General features: G+C 37.4%; 1 protein-coding gene across 3 annotated transcripts in view; it reads left to right on the forward strand.

The window, feature by feature from the left end:
* The window catches only part of TBC1D8B (TBC1 domain family member 8B), an 80,052-nt gene that overhangs the window by 41,544 nt on the left and 15,821 nt on the right, over positions 1-22,687 (forward strand). For all 3 annotated transcript variants that reach the window (XM_043458085.1, XM_043458087.1, XM_043458086.1), the window contains exons 8-14: positions 4,893-5,042; positions 5,563-5,713; positions 8,341-8,555; positions 18,729-18,846; positions 19,925-20,210; positions 21,106-21,235; positions 21,777-21,875. In XM_043458085.1, coding sequence (XP_043314020.1) covers positions 4,893-5,042; positions 5,563-5,713; positions 8,341-8,555; positions 18,729-18,846; positions 19,925-20,210; positions 21,106-21,235; positions 21,777-21,875 — 1,149 coding nt within the window. The remainder of the gene's footprint in view (positions 1-4,892; positions 5,043-5,562; positions 5,714-8,340; positions 8,556-18,728; positions 18,847-19,924; positions 20,211-21,105; positions 21,236-21,776; positions 21,876-22,687) is intronic.

The raw sequence follows: 22,687 nt of genomic DNA on the forward strand, positions 1-22,687 counted from the left end.
TTCACTTTCACTTTTCACTTTCATGCATTGGAGAAGGAAATGGCAACCCACTCCAGTGTTCTTGCCTGGAGAATCCCAGGGGCGGGGAGTCTGGTGGGCTGCCGTCTATGGGGTCGCACAGAGTCGGACACGACTGAAGTGACTTAGCAGCAGCAAAGATATATGATATTGAGCATCTTTTCCTATGATTGTCATCTTTATATTTTTTTTGGTAAGGTCTCTGCTTAGGTCTTTTGCCTACTTTTTAACCGAGTCCTTTATTTTTTTAAAACAGTTTCCTTTAGTTCTTTGAATATATGTATAATAGCTGGTTTCCATTCTTAGTTTAAAAAAATCTAAGAAGTGAGGCCCTTCAGGGACATTTGTTGTTTGCCTTTTTTTGGAAAAAAAAATCATTTGTATTTTAAAAAATAATTAATTAATTTTTTGGCTGTGCTAGGTCTTCGTTGCTGCAAGGGCTTTTCCCTAGTTGTGGCGTACAGGGGCTGCTCTCTAATTGCAGTGTGTGGGTTTTTCATTGTGGCACAGGCTTGATAGTTGTGGTGCACAGGCTTAGTTGCTCCACAGCATGTGGGATGTCCTTGGATCAGGGATCAAACCCATGTCTCCTGCATTGTCTTCTGTGTCTCCTTTACCACTGAGCTACCAGGGAAGCCCCTTGTTTGTATTTTTAAGCCTGGTTTCTTCAGATCACCCCCTCAGTCATTCTAAATCAGTGGTCAGCCAATGATGGGTCAGACATTTCCTTAAGTGCCTTGAACCATTAAGTTCTCCACCTTTTACCAAGGGGATCTTTGTGTAAAGGTATTCCTCATACTTTAGGCAGTTTATCAGATAGCCTTACTTTTCATTTCTTATTTCCAAGATCAGCCAGAGTTGAGTGATTGGGGCCTTCTGTCCCATCTTGATCCTGGGCAGGTTTACAGTCTTGTATACTCATGCATACTTTCAGATTCCCAAGAATATGTTGGAATCTTTCAAAGTTCCCTTATGGCCATCTGGTTTTCAAAGCCTTTCTTTAACATTTTAGCCAGGCTCTTGTTTGCTCCAAATTGAAATCATAGCCTTAGGCAGCTGTGATATTATCAGCAGATTGCTATGGTTTTCTTGTAATGCCCTGAGCAAAGTACTTTTTACAAAGAACTGAGCTAACTCAATGAAACTAAGCCATGCTGTCTGGAGCCACCCAAGATGGCTGGGTCATGGTGGAGAGGTCTGACAGCATGTGGTCCACTGGAGAAGGGAATGGCAAACCACTTCAGTATTCTTGCCTTGAGAACCCCATGAACAGTATGAGAAGGCAAAATGATAAGATACTGAAAGAGGAATGCCCCAGATCGGTAGGTGCCCAATATGCTACTGGAGATCAGTGGAGAAATAACTCCAGAAAGAATGAAGGGATGGAGCCAAAGCAAAAACAACACCCAGTCGTGGATGGGACTGGTGATAGAAGCAAGGTCCGATGCTGTAAAGAGCAATATTGCATAGGAACCTGGAATGTTAGGTCCATGAATCAAGGCAAATTGGAAGTGGTCAAACAGGAGATGGCAAGAGTGAATGTCGACATTCTAGGAATCAGCTAACTAAAATGGACTTGAATGGGTGAATTTAACTCAGATGACCATTATATCTACTACTGTGGGCAGGAATCCCTTAGAAGAAATGGAGTGGCCATCATAGTCAACAAAAGAGTCCGAAATGCAGTACTTGGATGCAATCTCAAAAACGACAGAATGATCTCTGTTCATTTCCAAGGCAAACCATTCAATATCACGGTAATCGAAGCCTATGCCCCAACCAGTAACACTGAAGAAGCCGAAGTTGAACGGTTCTATGAAGACCTACGAGACCTTTTAGAACTAACACCCAAAAAAGATGTCCTTTTCACTATAGGGGACTGGAATGCAAAAGTAGGAAGTCAAGAAACACCTGGAGTAGCAGGCAAATTTGGCCTTGGAGTACAGAATGAAGCAGGGCAAAGGCTAATAGGGTTTTGCCAAGAGAATGCACTGGTCATAGCAAACACCCTCTTCCAACAACACAAGAGACGACTCTACACATGGACATCACCAGATGGTCAACACCGAAATCAGATTGATTATATTCTTTGCAGCCAAAGATGGAGAAGCTCTATACAGTCAGCAAAAACAAGACCAGGAGCTGACTGTGGCACAGATCATGAACTCCTTATTGCCAAATTCAGACTTAAAATGAAGAAGGTAGGGATAACCACTAGACCATTCAGGTATGACCTAAATCAAATCCCTTATGAATATACAGTGGAAGTGAGAAATAGATTTAAGGGACTAGATTTGATAGACAGAGAGCCTGATGAACTATGGACGGAGGTTCGTGACATTGTACAGGAGACAGGGATCAAGACCATCCCCATGGAAAAGAAATGCAAAAAGGCAAAATGGTTGTCTGAGGAGGACTTACAAATAGCTGTGAAAAGAAGAGAAGCAAAAAGCAAAGGAGAAAAGGAAAGGTATTCCCATCTGAATGCAGAGTTCCAAAGAATAGCCAGGAGAGATAAGAAAGCCTTCCTCAGTGATCAATGCAAAGAAACAGAGGAAAACAACAGAATGGGAAAGACTAGCGATCTCTTCAAGAAAATTAGAGATACCAAGGGAACATTTCATGCAAAAATGGGCTCAATAAAGGACAGAAATGATATGGACCTAACAGAAGCAGAAGATATTATCAAGAGGTGGCAAGAATACACAGAAGAATTATACAAAAAACAACTTCACAACCCAGATAATCACAATGGTGTGATCACTCACCTAGAGCCAGACATCATGGAATGGGAAGTCAAGTGGGCCTTAGAAAGCATCACTACGAACAAAGCTAGTGGATGTGATGGAATTCCAGTTGAGCTGTTTCAAATCCTGAAAGATGATGCTGTGAAAGTGCTGCACTCAATATGCCAGCAAACTTGGAAAACTCAGCAGTGGCCACAGGACTGGAAAAGGTCCGTTTTCATTGCAATCCCTAAGAAAGGCAATCCCAAAGAATGTTCAAAGTACTGCACAATTGCACTCATCTCACACACTAGTAAAGTAATGCTCAAAATTCTCCAAGCCAGGCTTCAGCAATACGTGAACCGAGAACTTCCAGATGTTCAAGCTGGTTTTAGAAAAGGCAGAGGAACCAGAGATCAAATTGCCAATATCCACGGGATCATTGAAAAAGCAAGAGAGTTCCAGAAAAACATCTATTTCTGCTTTATTGACTACGCCAAGCCTTTGACTGTGTGGATCACAATAATCTGTGGAAAATTCTGAAGCAGATGGGAATACCAGACCACCTGACCTGCCTCTTGAGCAACCTGTATGCAGGTCAGGAAGCAACAATTAGAACTGGACATGGAACAACAGACTGGTTCCAAATAGAGAAAGGAGTATGTCAAGGCTGTATATTGCCACCCTGCTTATTTAACTTATATGCAGAGTACATGATGAGAAATGCTGGTCTGGAAGAAGCACAAGCTGGAATCAAGATTGCCGGGAGAAATATCAATAACCTCAGATATGCAGATGACACCACCCTTATGGCAGAAAGTGAAGAGGAACTAAAAAGCCTCTTGATGAAAGTGAAAGAGGAGAGTGAAAAAGTTGGCTTAAAGCTCAACATACAGAAAACTAAGATCATGGCATCTGGTCCCATCACTTCATGGGAAATAGATGGGGAGACAGTGGAAACAGTGTCAGACTTTATTTCTTTGGGCTCCAAAATCACTGCAGATGGTCACTGCAGCCATGAAATTAAAAGATGCTTACTCCTTGGAAGGAAAGTTATGACCAACCTAGATAGCAAATGAAAAGCAGAGACATTACTTTGCCAACAAAGTTCCGTCTGGTCAAGGCTATGGTTTTTCCAGTGGTCATGTATGGATGTGAGAGTTGGACTGTGAAGAAAGCTGAGTGCCGAAAAATTGATGCTTTTGAACTATGGTTTTGGAGAAGACTCTTGAGAGTCCCTTGGACTGCAAGGAGATCCAACCAGTCCATCCTGAAGGAGATAAGTCCTGGGTATTCATTGGAAGGACTGATGCTGAAGCTGAAACTCCAATACTTCGGCCCCCTCATGCAAAGACTTGCCTCATTGGAAAAGACCCTGATACTTGGAGGGATTGAGGGCAGGAGGAGAAGGGGACGACAGAGGATGAGATGGCTGGATGGCATCACCGACTCGATGGGCATGAGTTTGAGTAAACTCCAGGGGTTTGTGATGGACAGGGAGGCCTGGCGTGCTGCGATTCATGGGGTTGCAAAGAGTCAGACAGGACTGAGCAACTGAATTGAACTGAACTGAGCTCTGAATCAAATCCAGTGGTAACAACACCCTGGGAATGGAGTTTTCTGGGTAGCTACTAATTCGGTGAAAATATTGACTGTGTTCTAGGATGCGGCTTTTAATGAACCTCCAGAAGATCCATTGGCTGTAATAGTGCTGGCGTTCATGACTACCATGCCTTTGAACTTGGAAGGGAGGGTGGATGGGAATAACCTCAAGTTAAAACTTAACAGACTGGTGTTCTTACTGAGGTTCAATAGTTTTTTTTTTTAATTGATACGTTTTAGTTTATTCTGTAACTTCGGTTAATTTCCAGTGTTCTGAACTGTTTTTTGCTTTTTAATATTTTGCCAGTATTTAATTGCCCATATAGAGGAATTCATTCACTAAAGTCCTGAGTTTGATGTTCTTGACATTGGTTTGTTGACATCTCTCATTTTGATCGAAAAACAATGTTCTTCTGAGACATTGCATTAATATTTATTATGTATATAAATTGTGGTTTGTAAATGACAGATAAAACATTAGTACTTTTTCCTCTTGCAGAAATTTTTAGGCATATATTTGGGACAATTATATTCTTTCCTTTTCAGGTTCCTGTTAGTTCTGATTCTGTAGACCCATCTGATGATACCGAGGTACAGTCTTTGACATGTCAGAGAGAATGCAGCAAAACTGTGAACACTGAAGCTTTAATGACAGTATTTCACCCTCAGAATTTGGAGACTCTTGATTCCAAAATGGTAGGAAAACAAAATATTTAAATCTATGGGTTGAAACAATTGATTAAAAATAAAAATGTTAGACTAGAAGGTATTGCAACTGAAAATTCTTCTTTTAGGTCTTGAAAAGATTTTCTAGCAGATACAAAATATGGCTGTTATCTAGAATTAAGATGAAAGTTGAATCTTGGGTTTTATTTGCATAGATTTCTGACAGTCAATCCAAATTGGAGTGATTGGTGAGAATGATAGTTCAAAGTTTTACCTCCTAAGTGTCCTGATTTTCCCATTTTAACGTGAGTGTAGCTAAGAACTAAAATAGTAAATTAAAGCTGTTATGCTCACATGGGTTTAGAAGATTTTTGTGATGACAGTGTTCCAGTGGTTAGCCCATCTGTGAATGCCGAATTTGACTTTCTATGTTCTCATTTTCCATAGGTATTGTTTCTTGGTGAAGAAAGTTGTCAAGTTATTTGAAACTTAATTTCAAATTAAGTTAATTTCTCACCATGTTTAATTGCTTTGATTTTTTTTGTTATAGTTGAAAGAAAAGATGAAGGAACAGTCCTGGAACATTCTGTTTTCAGAATGTGGACGTGGTGTTAGTATGTTTCGGACCAAAAAGACTCGAGATCTGGTTGTAAGAGGGATTCCAGAGACCTTAAGAGGAGAGCTCTGGATGCTTTTTTCAGGTATTACACTTATTCACTTTATTCATTTAACAGACATTAACTATGCCCCAATAAAAATAATTACAAAGATGGCTAGAACAAAGTCTTACTCATCATCCCATCTTGAGTTCAGACTAGTCAAAGAGAGTACAATAGTTATGTGTACTTACCTTTATATACATACATCCATTGCCTGAGCAGATTAGTTTATGAGGCAATATATAGCTAACTGAAAGGGATTGAATGGGAACCTCTAGTGTCAGAGGAAAGTTAAGGGGAAATGACATTTCATGAAAATGTTATTCTTTTGGATAAGATTGGTGTCCTGATGTTAGAGGTTTTAGTGTGAAGCTTTTCCTTTTTTTTTTTTTTTAATTTATTTTTTGTTGAAGGATAATTGCTGTACAGAATTTTGCTGTTTTCTGTCAAACCTCAACATGAATCAGCCATAGGTATACATATATCCCCTCCCTTTTGAAACTCCCTCCCATCTCCCTCCCCATCCCACCCCTCTAGGCTGATACAGAGCCCCTGTTTGAGTTTCCTGAGCCATACAGCAAATACCCATTGAGTATCTATTTTACATATGGTAGTGTAAGTTTCCATGTTACTCTTTCCATACATTTCACCCTCTCCTCCCCTCTCCGTATGTCCATTAGACCATTCTCTGTGTCTCTTTCTCCAATGTTGCCCTGTTAATAAATTCTTAAATACCATTTTTCTAGATTCCATATATATACGTTAGAATACAGTATTTATCTTTCTCTTTCTGGCTCACTTCACTCTGTATAATAGGTTCTAGGTTCATCCACCTCATTAGAACTGACTCAAATGTGTTCCTTTTAATGGCCGAGTAATATTCCATTGTGAATATGTACCACAGCTTCTTTATCCATTCATTTGTCAGTGGACATCTAGGTTGCTTCCATGTTCTAGCTACTGTAAATAGTGCTGCAATGAACAATGGGATACATGTGTCTCTTTCAATTTTGGTTTCCTCATGGTATAGGCCTAGGAGTGGGATTGCTGGGTCATATGGTGGTTTTATTCCTAGTTTTTTTAAGGAATCTCCATGCCGTCTTCCATAGTGGCTATATCAATTTACGTTCCCACCAACAGTGCAAGAGCATCCCCTTTTTCTCCACACCCTCTCCAGCATTTATTGCTTGTAGACTTTTGATGATGGCCATTCTGACCAATGTGAGGTGATATCTCGTAGTTTTGATTTGCATTTCTCTAATAATGAGCAATGTTGAGCATCTTTTCATGTATTAGCCATCTGTATGTCTTCTTTAGAAAAATGTCTGTTTAGGTCTTTTCCCCAGTTTTTGATTGTGTTGTTTGTTTTTCTGGTATTGAGTTGTATGAGCTGCTTGTATATTTTGGAAATTGTTTGTCAGTTGTTTCATTTGCTATTATTTTCTCCCATTCTGAGAGTTGTCTTTTAACCTTGCTTATAGTTTCCTTTGCTATGCAAAAGCTTTTAAGTTTAATCAGGTCCTGCTTGTTTACTTTTGTTTTTATTTCCATTACTCTAGGAGGTGTGTTATAGAGGATCTTGCTTTGATTTATGTCATTGAGTGTCCTGCCTATGTTTTTTTTTCCCTCTATGAGTTTTATGGTTTCTGATCTCACATTTAGGTCTTGAATCCATTTTGAGTTTATCTTTGTGTATGGTGTTAGGAGGTATTCTAATTTCATTCTTTTACATGTAGCTGTCCAGTTTTCCCAGCACCTATTATTGAAGAGGCTATCTTTGCCCCATTGTATATTCTTGCCTCCTTTGTCAAAAATAAGGTACCCATAGGTGCATGGGTTTATTTCTGGGCTTTCTATCTTGTTCCATTGGTCTATATTTCTGTTTTTCTGCCAGTACCATACTGTTTTGATGACTGTAGCTTTGTAGTATAATCTGAAGTCAGGAAGATTGATTATTCCAACTCCATTCTTCTTTCTCAAGACTGCTTTGGCTATTTGGGGTCTTTTGTGTTTCCATATGAATTGTGAAATTTTTGTTCTATTTCTGTGAAAAATGCCATCGGTAATTTGATAGGAATCACATTGCATCTATAGATTGCATTTGGTAGCATAGTCATTTTTACAGTATTGATTCTTCCTACCCAGGAACATGGAATATCTGTTTACGTCGTCTTTGATTTCTTTCATTAGTGTCTTATAATTTTCTGTGTACAGTTCTTTTGTCTCCTTAGGCAAATTTATTCTTAGATATTTTATTATTTTTGTTGCAGTGGCAAATAGGATTGATTCCTTAATCTTTCTGATTTTTCATTGTTAGTACATAGAAATGCAAGTGATTTCTGTGTATTGATTTTGTATCCTGCAACTTTGCTAAATTCACTGATTAGCTCTAGTAATGTTCTGATACTATCTTGAGGGTTTTCTATGTACAGTATCATGTCATCTGCAAACAGTGAGAGCTTTACTTCTTCTTTTCTGATCTGGAGTCCGTTAATTTCTTTTTCTTCTCTGATTGCTGTATAGTGTGAAGCTTTTCATTTTGTTTGTACTCAGATAACACTTGAGCATAGAGCTAAATTTAAAAGTAATCCAGTTCTTCATGTATATATGTAAGTTGTAGCTTTTATATATTCCTCTTCCTTTGTGTGTCAATGTAATCATCTATACAGGTGCTGTTAATGACATGGCTGCTAATCCTGGCTATTATGCTGAAGTGGTTGAGCAGTCCTTAGGGACCTGCAACTTGGCTACTGAAGAAATTGAACGTGATTTGCGTCGCTCCCTGCCTGAGCATCCAGCCTTTCAGAGTGACACTGGTATATCTGCTCTGAGGCGGGTACTTACTGCTTATGCATTCAGAAATCCCAAAATTGGATACTGCCAGGTATGATGTCATTATGAGCTCAACTATTTACGTGTTCCAAATGATAAAATCATGTCAAATCCAGCTCTACTAATAAGAACAGAGGTTGGGCTATGATTGATAGTGGATATTATTAACCTAAGAATGGTAGTAGAAATATTTAGAATTGATATTCCTTTAATTCATTTCTCTTTTATATTTAACAAATATTCATTGAATTCCTGCTCTGTGAAAGATACTGTGCTGGGTACTCAGGACTACATAAAGCTGAATCAGATTAGAATCCTCCCCTTAAAAATATTTGGACTGGCAGGTATTAAAACAGATTCATTGGCAAATGAAAAACAAATGAGACAGTTTATTAGAGAATATAAAGTCTCACCAGGATTCATAAAAGGAATAAGTTGGAGGAACAGAAAAGACTTCATGGAAGAAGTGGCATTTATAGGTCTTGAAATCCGTGAATTTTGGATATATGGAGAAGGAATGAAAGACCATTCTAGATGAAGGGATCAGTGTAACCAGACACAGATAGAGGTAAATATGGAATATATGTAGGATCATGTTCTGTTTTGGAGAAGGAGATGGCAAACCACTCTAGTATCCTTGCCTGGAAAATCCCATGGACCGAGGAGCCTGGTGGGCTGCAGTCCATGGGGTCGCAAAGAGTCGGGCATGACTGAGTGACTAACAGAGACAGATGTTCTGTTTAGTATAAGTGTAGAGTTAATGAAATGACGGTGAGAGGGGAGAATTGGGCAGTGAGAGGGGAGAATCAATAAGGTAGATTGGGATAAGTCAAGAGTTTGATTTTACTTTGTAGACAGTGGGGGAATCATTGAAAAAATCCTTTAGGAGGACACTAAAGGGCATGCTTGACTGCTAACAAATAATTTCAAACAGATAATAGCTGAAACAAAGACATTTACTTAAAGAAATAAACAGAGGAGAGCAAGTTTTCAGGTCAGCAGGTAGCTCTACTCCATGTGATTATTCAGAGGTATAGGATGACAGCAGACTCTGTCATCTTCAAAACGTGCCTTCCACGGTGCTCTTTTATTGCCATTACTACTCACAGGAAGAAGGGAGAGAGCACAGAGAAACAATTATGGGAAATCATTTTGACCAGGCCTGGAAGTTGTATACATCACTTCACCCACATATTATTGGAGGATTTTGGTCTCAGGTAACACATATTTATAAAGAAGTCTGCAAAAATCCCGCACGATTACACGCACGTACATCTAGATACTATGGGAGAAAGGGAGACTGGATTATGGTGACTAGCTAGCACTCTTAGCCACACATTTATTTATAATGAAGGCTCATCCAGTACTCATCACAATGAATGAAAATGGACCAAGTTACATCTCTGTGAAATTTGAGAATTCCAAAAGTGAAGAGAAAATCTTCAAACTTTGCAGAGAAGGGAGAAATACATCACCAGAAAGGAAACAAAATTAGAATGTCACCAGAATCCTCAGCGGTAACTCTTAAGGTAGTAAACAGTGAAACGATGCCTTTAAATCTTGAGGAAAAAATCTTTAACTTGGTATTCTATATTTAATCAAACGGTCAATTAGATGTCAAATGCAAGCATTTAAAACATTTTTCTTCCATATATCCTTTCTTAAGAAGCTACTAGAATGTATGATTTTATTAAGTAAGTTGTGTGCCTGCATGTGTACTCAGTTGTGTCCGACTCTTTGCAACCCCATGGATTGTAGCCCATCAGGCTCCTCTGTCCATGGAATTCTCCAGGCAAGAATACTGGAGTGGGTTGCCATGCCCTCCTCCAGGGGATCTTCCTGACCCAGGGGTTGAACACATATCTCCAGTGTCTCCTGCCTTGGCAGGTGGATTCTTTACCACTGAGTCCACCTGAAGAAGCCCACAAAATAAGCTGAGGAGGATGAAAAAAGGAAGAGATGATTCTCAGAAAGAGGACATCAACCTAGGGAAGGAACTGAAGGAAACATGCCTTGAGACCAGCTACTAAAGATTGAAGCAAGAGGCTAGATAGTTCTGTGAAGAAACCAAAAGAAAATTTGAATCAGTACATCTACTCATATGTTCAGATATTTGGAAATTACAGGCCTTTTACAGAGGTAATTACAGTGTTTTACAATCTCCGGTGGCTCAGTGGTCAAGAATCCACCTGCCAGTGTGTGAGACATGAGTTCAATCCTTGGATTGGGAAGATCCCCTGAAAAAGGAAATGGCATCCCACTCCAGTATTTTTGCCTCAGAAATCCCATGGACACAGGAGCATAGTGGGCTATAGTACATGGGGGCACAAAAAAAGTTGGACACAACTTATCGACTAAACAACAACAACAACAACAAACCATTATGACTACGTATCAATCCTATCTATCCATTGAAACTTATCAATAGAGAGGAAAGCTTGAAAAGTAATTTAAGTGAATGGATTATCTAAATAACAAGTATTTAGCCTGTTTTAGGGTCTCTGAAAGGTAAAAAAGAAGCATAATGCTTCTTTTCTCAAAGAGCTTACACTCACAAAGCCTGAGATATTATCTGTATGCAGTAGTTTTAGAGGCAGCTTCAAAGTAGGCAATACTCGATTTTTTACTTCTAAAAAATGAAAGCACAGTTAGAAACTTGGAGGGCCAGAGGAAAGTTACTGAGTTAGGTAACACTATGAGCACTATCATTCATGTGAAAATAAGTCGGCCATGGAGGTCAGACTGGCTAGGTTCATGCTGGACTCAAGAAGTAAGTAAGTTTGTGTGAAGCAAGATCATGGTGAATCTTTCAAGTTTGGGAAAAATTTGAATTTAATATGATAAGCAAGTTTTATTGCTAGTTATAAAAAACCCAGGTGAACCATACTGACTCATTATGGCTGGCTGACTGGCTTTCTCCCTTCTTTATCATCTTTAAATTTTGTTTATCTTGTTATTGTTGAGTTGTAATGGTTCTTTATATATTTTGGATACTAATCCTTTATCAAATATAGTATTTGCAATTTTTTCTTCTATTCTGTGGATCGTCTTTTCATTTTCTTAATGGTACTCTTTGAAGCACAAAAGTTTTAATATTTACTTTTATGTTTTTCTTTTGTTGTGTGTGCTTTTGATGTCATATTTAAGAAGCCATTGCCTAATCCAAGGTTAAAAAGATTTACTCCTATGTTTTCTTCTATGGGTTTTATAGTTTTAATGCTTAAATTTACGTTTCTGGACCCTTTTAATTTTCATGTGTAGTGTATCAAAAAGGTTCAGCTTCATTCTTTTACTTGTGAATAGCCAGTTGTCCCAGTGCCATTTGTTGAAAAAACCAATCTTTTACTCACTGAATTGCCTTGGGACCCTGCTGAAAATCAATTGACTATAAATGTTAGGGTTTATTTCTTGACTCAAAATTCTGTTCTATTGATTTATGTTTCTGTTCTTATGCCAATATCACACTGTCTTTTTTTACTGCAGCTGTGTAGTAAGTTTTGAAATTGGGAAATTTGAGCCCTATAACTATTTTTCCAAAAATTATTTTGCATTTTTTAGATCTCTTGCATTTCCATATGAATTCTAGGATCTGTTTGACAATTTCTGAAGAAAGCAAAAAAATCCTTATCTTCTAATCCATGAACACAGGATTTTTTTCTTTTCCCATTTAATTCTTTTTAGATTTTATTCAAGGTTGTTTTATAGTTTCCTATATGGAAGGCTCTAGATTCTAACTTCCTTTGTTAATTTTATTTCTAAATTTTTTATTCTTTCTGACATTGCAATAAATGGACTTGTTTTCTTGATTTTATTTTTGGATTGCTCATTTGCCACTATATAGAAATACAGTTGATTTTTGTATATATTGATTTTGTATCCTGTAATCTTGCTGAGCTTATTAGTTCTAGTGGAGTTTTTCTTTTTTTTTTTTCTTTTGTGGATTTCTTACTTAGGATTTTCTGTATACAAGATCATGGAATCTGAATAGTGAATATTTTTACTTCTTCCATTTCAACCTGGATGTCTTTTTCCCCTCTTTTTCTTGCCTGGTTGACTTGGCTGTAACCTTCAGGTACAATGTTGAAGAAAAGTGGTGAGCATGCACATTCCTTTCTTGTTATTTATCTTAAAAGGAAGCAATCAGTCTTTCATCATTAAGTAGATGTTAGATGTGGGTGTTTTATAGATTCTCTTTATCATGTTGTGGAAATTCCCTTATATTCCTAGTTCATTAAGTGTCTTTATCATGAAAGGGTAGGGGATTTTAAGTAATTTTCTGTGTCTGTTGAGATAATCATGTGACTTTTTCCCTTTGTTAGTAATATCATTGTTGACCTGAAACAAATAGACCACCAGATATTTCTTCAGCAAAGATGGGTTTATTTAGGATGAGCAGAGATTTGGCAGTTTGGGGTCTACAACCATGTGAGCCATAGGCAAGTCCCCTCATGGCAAGGGGAGGAGAAAACTTTTATAGAGAAGAAAAGGAAGTTGGAAGGGCTGTAGTAAACTAAGAGTCCATAGCTTTGCATTGGCCTTGCCAGGAAAGAAAAGTCTTCTTCCTGTTAGTCTCTGCTGTAGTTGCGGGGCATGCAGCACCCCCTTCTGTTCTCCAAACTCTTTAATTGAAGTTTCCATTTGTTAATTTTTTACATTGTGTACTACTTTTGTTGTCATGTTTCACCACACTTGTATTGCCAGGATAAATCTTACTGGGTCATTATGTGCAATCCTTTTTTATAGACTATTGTGTTTGATTTTCTAGTATTTTGTTGGAGATTTTTGCGTTTATATTCATAAAATGTATTGATAACAATTTTCTTGTGATGTCTTTGTCTGGTTTTAGTGTCAGGGTGTGTCAGGGTGTCAAAGAATTGGGCTTCCCCAGGTGGTGGCTAGTGGTAAAGAACTGACCTGCCAATGCAGGAGACATAAGAGATGGCAGGTTCGATCCCAGGGTCAGGAAGATCCCCTGGAGAAAAGATTGGCAACCCACTCTAGTATTCTTGCCTGGAGAATGCCCATGGACAGAGGAACCTGGCAGGCTATAGTCCATCGGGTTGCAAAGAGTCAAACATGACTGAAGTGACTTAGCATGCATGTACGCACGTCAAAGAATGAACTTGGTAATGTTTCTTGCCCTCCCATTTGGTGTTAATTCATCTTTAAATTGTGATAGAATTGGCCAATGAAACTATCTGTTCCTAGAATTTTGTTGTAGAAAGTTTTTTTATTAGTTCAATATCTTTACTTGTAATAAATATTGTCAGATTTTTCTGTTTCTTCTTGAGTTGGTCTTGGTTTTTCTAGGAAATTCTCCATTTTATCTAGGTTGTCTAATTTGTTAGCATAGAGTTGTTCCTTGTATTCCCTTAATAATCCTTTTTATTTCTGTTAATGTTGGTAGTAATGTTCTCTATTTCTTGATTTTAATTTGAGTTAGTCTCTCTGTCTCTATTTTTTGTCTTTTTGGTTAGGTTACCTAAAGGTGTTTCAGGTTTTTAAATCTTTCTAAAGAACCAGCTTTTGATTTTGTTGAGTTTTCCCTATTTTTTCTATTCTCTATCACTTCCTGTTTGTACAGAGCCTCAAGATTAGCCAGGGATAAGAGCTTAGGGCTTTGTTTGTTCTTTCCTGAATGTGCATACAGCTCTGGGCAGGCATAAAGCCATATCATGTACTTGGCCTTCTAGATTCCCAGGAATAAATTAGAGCTTTCCAAAGCCCCCCATGAATGTCTCGTTCTCCAGCTTTTCCTTTTCACCCCTTATTATTAGCCTGTTGTTTGGCCCAATTGTTATCCATTACCTCAGAAAGCCACATGTTCAACAACTGCTTCTGATTTTTTCAAAGAAAGGCTGTTTGCCTTGGGTAAGCTTTGTGTTGGGTCAAATAAAGACAGCCCTGTGAGTGCAGTTTTCTGGGGAACAACCAGATAGGTCAAATAATGACAGTTCACTGCGAATGGGATGTTGGAGGCACTTCAGCCCCATTCTGTTTCCTCCCATGGCTGCTAGGTGCTGAGTGTTGGTTTTTCAGGCGTCTGTGAAGCTCAGGAGGGGTGGGACTTGGACAATTTAAAATGCCACAGAGTTCACTGTTTTTACTGAGATTCAGCCATTTTATTAACTAATGCTTCCTGACTTGCTGTAAGCTTTTGGTGAACTTTCAAAGTTCTGAAAAATTGATTTAGATGATTTTTGCTAGTGTTCTTATTGCTTTTACTGAGGAAAGCTTTTTTCTGAGGGCCTTACGCTGCCATTTTCACTGATGCTGCTCCCATTATGGCTTCTTAAACAGGAAAGTGATGGAGTGAAAACTGAACTTGAAGTCAGATATTGCTCCAGGTCTGACAAAGGATTGATATACTTAATATACAAATCTATAAGAAAAGTATTGAGTTATATAAAATGAGCAATGGACATGAAAAGATTAGTCACAGAAAAAAATTACAGATAATAAAGTTTAAAAAAGAAGGTTCAATCTCAAAATCAAATTCAAACCATGACATACTATTTTCACTTATCAAATCAGTAAAGGCAATTATAATTGTCACAGTTCTTAGTATTGGCAAAGGCACAGGGAAGTAAACATTCAAATACTGTAACTCAAGAATATAAATTGGTACAGTCTTTCTGGAATACAATTTGGCAGTAATATCAAGTCATTTAAAAATAATATTAATTGACCAAATAGTTTAATTTCTATGTATCTTTACTGAGCAAATAGTAAGCCACTTGGATGAAGATTTACATATAGAGAAATTCACTAACAGTGTTATATATAATACTGAAACACTAAAATCAGCCTAGATGTCCAATAATAGTAGAATAGCTAAATCATTTATAGTATATTACACTTATTAGATTTTTTACAGTTATTAAAATACTATTTTAGAAAAGCTATTTGATGGTTTTATGGCATTGAAAATGTATAATATAATGTTAAGTGAAAAAAAACAAACTTTAATATACAGTTTGGTCTAAATTTTAGAAGGCAGAAAAGAAAATAAAAACACAGAAAAAAGTACATCAACTCATTAACAGTGGTGATCTCTGGCTAAGTAGGATGCAAGAGGTTTGATTTTCTTCACACCTTTCCATTCTTTCCAGATTCTATACATTAAATTATCTTTACAGTAGGGGCTATGACCAAATGTTATATAAAAGTAATGATCTGACATCAGTATGGAAGATAGATTAGAAGAAAGTTAGGGTGGTAGTGAGAATGGAGAGGTTAAAGCAAATCTAAAAGACATTTTAGGAATTCCCTAGTTGTCCAGTGGTTACGGCTCTGCAGTCCCACTGCAGGGGGCACAGGTTCAATACCTGATGGGGGAAGTAAGATCCCACATTCCATGCGGTGCAGCCAGGAAAATAAATACATAAAAACAAAAGACTTCTTATAAGAAGAAACCCTAGGCTGTGAAGACAAATTGGATGTGGTAGATAAAGGGTTTCTAGCATGATAAAATGCACTGGGGAAGGAAATGGCAACCCACTCCAGTGTTCTTGCCTGGAGAATCCCAGTGACAGCAGAGCCTGGTGGGCTGCTGTCTATGGGATCGCACAAACTTGGACACGACTGAAGCGACTTAGCAGCAGCAGCAGCAACATGATCAAAATTAAGGTAGCAAAGAAAATGCTATTTAATAGAAGAAAGAAGATTTAGTTTTAGACACAATTGAGAATGACATTTAAGGGATGTTACACTGTGGGTAGATGAAAATACAGATGAGGTTTGTTTTTCCAATCTTAATATGTCCTCAGTTCAGTTCAGTTCAGTTGCTCAATCATGTCCAACTCTTTGCAACCCCATGGATTGCAGCATGCCAGGCATCCCTGTCCATCACCAACTCCTGGAGTTTACTCAAACTCATGTCCATTGAGTCAGTGATGTCATCCAACCATCTCATCATCTGTCGTCCCCTTCTCCTCCCGCCTTCAGTCTTTCCCAGCATCAGGGTCTTTTTCAATGAGTCAGTTCATCACATCAGGTGGCCAAAGTATTGGAGTTTCACTGTCAACATCAGCCCTTCCAATGAATATTCAGGACTGATTTCCTTTAGGATGGACGGGTTGGATCTCCTTGCAGTCCAAGAGACTCTCAAGAGTTTTCTCCTACACCACAGTTCAAAAGCATCAATTCTCCGGCGCTCAGCTTTCTTTATAGTCCAGCTGTCACATCCATACATGACTACTGGAAAAGCATAGCTTTGACTAGATGGACCTTTGTTGGCAAAGTAATGTCTCTGCTTTTTAATATGCTGCCTAGGTTGGTCATAACTTTTCTCCCAAGGAGTAAGTGTCTTTTAATTTCATGGCTGCAATCACCAACTGCAGTGATTTTGGAGCCCAACAAAATAAAGTCTGTCACTGTTTCCATTGCCTCCCCATCTATTTGCCATGAAGTGATGGGGCCAGATGCCATGATCTTAGTTTTCTAAATGTTGAGTTTTAAGCCAACTTTTTCACTTTTCTCTTTCATTTTCATCAAGAGGCTGTTTAGTTCTTCTTCACTTTCTGCCATAAGGGTGGTGTCATCTGCATATCTGAGGTTATTGATATTTCTCCTGGCAATCTTGATTCCAGCTTGTGCCTCATTCAGCCCAGCGTTTCTCATGATGTACTCTGCATATAAGTTAAATAAGCAGGGTGACAACACACAGCCTTGATGTACTCCTTTCCTGATTTGGAACCAGTCTGTTGTTCCATGTCCAGTTCTAACTGTTGCTTCCTGACCTGCATATAGATTTCTCAAGAGGCAGATCAGGTGAAGAATTTTGAAGAATTTTCTTGAAAAATTTTCCACAGTTTGTTGTGATCCACATAGTCAGAGGCTTTAGCATAGTCAATGAAGCAGAAGTAGATGCTTTTCTGAAATTCCCTTCCTTTGTCTATGATCCAATGGATAGTGGCAATTTGATCTCTGGTTCCTCTGCCTTTGCTAAATCCAGCTTGAACATCTGGAAGTTCATGGTTCACGTACTGTTGAAGCCTGGCTTGGAGAATTTTGAGCATTACTTTGCTAGCGTGTGAGATGAGTGCGATCGTGCGGTACTTTGAACATTCTTTGGGATTGCCTTTCTTTGGGATTGGAATGAAAACTGACCTTTTCCAGTCCTGTGGGCACTGCTGAGTTTTCCAAATTTGCTGGCATATTGAGTGCAGCACTTTCACAGCATCATCTTTTAGGATTTGAAATAGCTCAACTGGAATTCCATCATATCCACTAGCTTTGTTCATAGTGATGCTTCCTAAGGCCCACTTGACTTTGCATTCCAGGATGTCTGATTCTAGGTGAGTGATCATACCATCATGATTATCTGGGTCATGAAGATCTTTTTTGTATAGTTCTTCTGTGTATTCTTGCCACCGCTTCTTAATATCTTCTGCTTCTGTTAGGTCCATACTATTTCTGTCCTTTATTGAGCCCATCTTTGCATGAAATGTTCCCTTGGTATCTCTACTTTTCTTGAAGAGATCTCTAGTCTTTTCCATTCTATTGTTTTCCTCTATTTCTTTGCATTGATCACTGAGGAAGGCTTTCTTATCTCTCCTTGCTATTCTTTGGAACTCTGCATTCAGATGGGAATATCTTTCCTTTTCTCCTTTGCTTTTTGCTTCTCTTCTTTTCACAGCTATTTGTAAGGCCTCCTCAGACAACCATTTTGCTTTTTTGCATTTCTTTCTCTTGGGGATGGTCTTGATCCCTGTCTCCTGAACAATATCATGAATCTCCATCCATAGTTCTTCAGGCACTCTGTCTATCAGATCTCATCCCTTGAACCTATTTCTCACTTCCACTGTATAGTCATAAGGGATTTGATTTAGGTCATACCTGAATGGTCTAGTGGTTTTCCCTACTTTCTTCAATTTAAGTCTGAATTTGGCAATGATCTGAGAAAGTATGTATTTTTTAAGACTTGTGCTAATTTATACTTTTTACTCATTGAAATTAGCCTGAATTAGAGAGGTTTTACTTAACTGTGTTCTATGTTCATCATGTTACTATTTCATTTTCCTGGAATTTACCGTGTAAAATAACTGATTAGCAAATGATAGACTGACTTCAACTTGTTTTGCTTTGGACTGGCTCAGAGTTCTCATGTTTCCATTATGATTACTCTCATAGTTGTTCTTATTGCTGAAAACTACTATATTTGAACAAGAGATGTAATTATTACCCAAGCAACATTTATGTTTTATTTTTCTATGAATTTTAGGCAATGAATATTTTGACTTCAGTGTTGCTTCTGTATGCAAAAGAGGAAGAGGCTTTTTGGCTTCTGGTTGCTGTATGTGAACGAATGTTACCTGATTATTTTAATCGTCGAATCATTGGTAAAAAAAAAGCACACACACATGTATACATATACAAACACATATTTCTTTTCTAAAGACTTTATAGGCCTCTTGTCTATTCAGTTACCTGTCAAATGGAAGAACTGATCAGTTAAGTTTTTGAAATGTATAAAATGTAAGCAATATCAAGATACCACATTCACTGACATGCTCAAGAGATGAGCTTCTTGCACTCGACATATGATTGGAAAGATTGCTTAATATATTGCTTTTTAAAAAGAAAGTACCTGGCCTGTTTCTTTATACAATCAAAGTTTTAAGTTTACTATTCTTAAGTTTCCTGAATGAGATTTTAATCAGCTTAAAATCTCCACATTTTTATGAATTTTATAGATATATGCAAGCTTGCAAAGAAGGATCAAGTTCTTAGTTTGTTAATTATATAATATTTTCTTCAGTCATCAAATATTTATAGATCTGTGATCCCTTACTTTAAAACCATAGGTGGTCTTTCCTTTGTACCTTCATAAGCCTTCTGTTTACTTCCCTTATGGCTCAGCTTGTAAAGAATCCACCTGCAATTCAGGAGACTCGGTTTCAATCCCTGGGGTGGAAAGATCCCCTAGAGAATGGAAAGGCTACCCACTCCAGTATTTTGGCCTAGAGAATTCCATGGACTGTATGGTCCAAAGAGTCAAACACAACTGAGCAACTTTCACTCAGTCTTCTGTATCATGGCTAGGTCACTGATTATATTATCTTGTGTTATAGTTATTTGTGTATTTATCTTAAGTTCGATTAGAGATTAAACTCTCTGAGGATGAGAACATTTTAATTAGTTGGTATATCTCTTATAGCACCTAGTACAGGTTTCTGCACATAATAAAGATTCTATAAGTAACTGTCAAATGAATATGAATTGAGTTTCTCAAGTGCTTCTTAATGCATGATACTGCTATCAGATAAAGAGATGTGTGAAATATAGAAAAGACACTGAAGAAGTTCATAATTTAAGGAAGAGAAATGAGATATCAGCCTACTAATAGTAGTAGGAAGGTATTGAAAACAAGTCCTTTTGAAAGGTGTTCATTTTTAAATTTCTTTTTATGTTCTCCAGGTGCCTTGGTGGATCAGGCAGTCTTTGAAGAACTTATCAGAGATCACCTTCCCCAGCTGACTGAACATATGACTGATATGACATTTTTTTCCTCAGTTTCTCTCTCATGGTTCCTCACACTTTTTATTAGTGTGCTACCTATTGAAAGTGCAGTGAATGTGGTGGACTGTTTCTTCTATGATGGAATAAAGGCCATTTTACAACTGGGATTGGCAATACTTGACTATAACTTAGACAAACTGCTGGCATGTAAAGATGATGCTGAGGCTGTGACAGCTTTAAATAGGTAATGTGAGAACCATAACATTTAAATCTGGAGAGCCTCTTAGAGATTATGTTGCTCAAGCCCTTTATTTTATAGGTGAAGAAACTGATCCCTAAAAACATTAAATAATTGGTCCAAAGTCACAAAGCTAGCTAGTTGAATGAAAAAGCTAGGCCTAAAGTCCACTCCTCTGTTTCCAAATAGAATATAACAAAAATCAGTGTGAAGGAAACTGCTAGGTTATATACACATTTACACTAATATTGTTGATTCAATATGCTGAGACTTTCATAGTCCCTGTTTGAGCTATAAAGTGTGTAAGAGTAATTTGAGGGGGGAATGTTGGTTGATAATATTAAATATACAGTGGGGGAAATTGTTCTGGTGTTTAGGTATTTTCAGTTACATAGACTGAGCTTTATTTTCCTGGTGCCTTTTCTGTGAATTCTATTTTGTATTAAAGCACATATATGGAGATGTGTGTGTGTGTGTGTGTGTATACACTATGTATATGTTAAATGAATGAATATATGAATATTTGGGTAACTGTTGTAATGATGCATCAGATTCCATTTATGTACAGAATAAAGTATAAACACCTCACTCTGGCATTTAGAACTCTCACTGTTAAGGCTTCAATGTATCTTTCTTAAATTATTTCTCCTTATATGCTTCTACATGCCCTAAATTCCATCTTAGTAAATCTACCTCTGAAGTCATTACATCACCATCCCATCTCTCACTCCCATGTCCTCCTAATTCCCAACCATCTTTAAATTCTACTTCTTCATCAAACTGTCCCTTGTCCTCTCAGTTGAAATTAACCTTTGACTAATTAGGGAGAAATTAATTGTCATTTTCTCTGCATTTCTCTGCATACTTCTCCTAATTCTGTGTTACTGTCACTTTTGGATAGGTTCTTCAACAATGTCACTAACAAGGATAGCCCACTGCCTTCGAGTGTGCAGCAGGGTTCAAATGTAAGTGATGAAAAAAGCAGTCATGTTAGAGTGGATATTACAGATTTGATTAGAGAATCTAATGAGGTAAGTTTTTCTTATTCCATAAATATAATTACATAGTGTATTTAAAATGATAGATACTATAGCTATATCTCTAGAGTAGTATATTGAGAGTAAGATAATAATACAAGTAAAGATGTAGTAATTTAAAATCTGGCTTCACTTTAAAAATGAGTTCTGTGAACTGTTCCTCAGTTATATAGCTTCCTGTGCTTCAGTTTGCTTTTCATTAAATGAAATTACTCACATGATTTCACAAATAATGACCACTTTTAAATGTTCATCACTATATTTAAAGGTGAAAAATATTCTCTTCTTAGAGCCTAAGAATTTTTACCAATGTTCTTGTACTTAGTCTAGGCCCATAGTAGATGGAATGCTCTCCTGCAAATATATAGAAAAACTGAAATGTGGGAAGTGAAAATTTGCATAATCACTGAACAAGTTGGGAAAATAACTAGAAATAGAACCAAAGCCTCTGAGAATTGAATCTGATGAAATCCAACTGTAAGAGAAGTGGGTATTTATTATGAATGAGTATCCACTGAAATCATATTTCTTACAGAAATATGGTAATATTCGCTATGAAGATATACACAGCATGCGCTGTCGAAACAGGTTGTATGTGATACAGACCCTAGAGGAAACGACAAAGCAGAATGTGGTGAGTATCCACCGAATGGGGGAAACCAATTGGAATAACATTTTTTTTCCTCAACTTCTTTTAAAAAATTATCATTTCATGTGAAGAAAATAAAATAACTATACATTTGAGCTAGAGTCTTGTCACAGCTTAGCTTACTGTAAATTTTTTGAGAGGAAATAAGTGATTTTCTTCTGGTTGAAACATATTGGTTTCTCCAAGATGTTTTGTGTTATTTGACCTTTAATATTGAATGCTATGATGTTGGCATTTAAACATAACATATTTGTGATGTACTTTATCAAGAAGAACAGCTGACCTACATAATAGTCTAGGTTGCTAGTATATATTATTATCCTTGGATACTTAAGATAAAGTATAAAAGGTATAAAACATTGTGTTTTAAGTAATCTTTTTTTAATATTTGGATGATTACATTAGAAGCTGTTAATATTGATTTTCTCTAGTGAGTGGGATTAATAGATTGCTGGTTCAAAGAGGGAGCATTTTACTTTGTTGAAAGAATTCTTCTGGAGTAGAACATGGCAACCCACTCCAGTATTTTTGCCTGGAAAATTCCACGGACAGAGGAGTCTGGCGGGTTACAGACCATGGGATTGCAAGGAGTCAGTCATGCCTTAGCAACTGAACATGCACATATACACATGAATCTTCTGTACTGTTCAAGCTTATTGTTTTTGTAAACCTACTTAAAGATTAAGTCATCAGATATACAAATCTGGGAAAATTAACATTTCTGAATATATACTCATTGTGAATAATTCAAATATATAGAAATGTAAAAAAGTAAAACTTACCTACTCTTGGAATAA

Source organism: Cervus canadensis, chromosome X (assembly GCF_019320065.1).
Source record: "Cervus canadensis isolate Bull #8, Minnesota chromosome X, ASM1932006v1, whole genome shotgun sequence".
Classification (NCBI taxonomy): domain Eukaryota; kingdom Metazoa; phylum Chordata; class Mammalia; order Artiodactyla; family Cervidae; genus Cervus; species Cervus canadensis.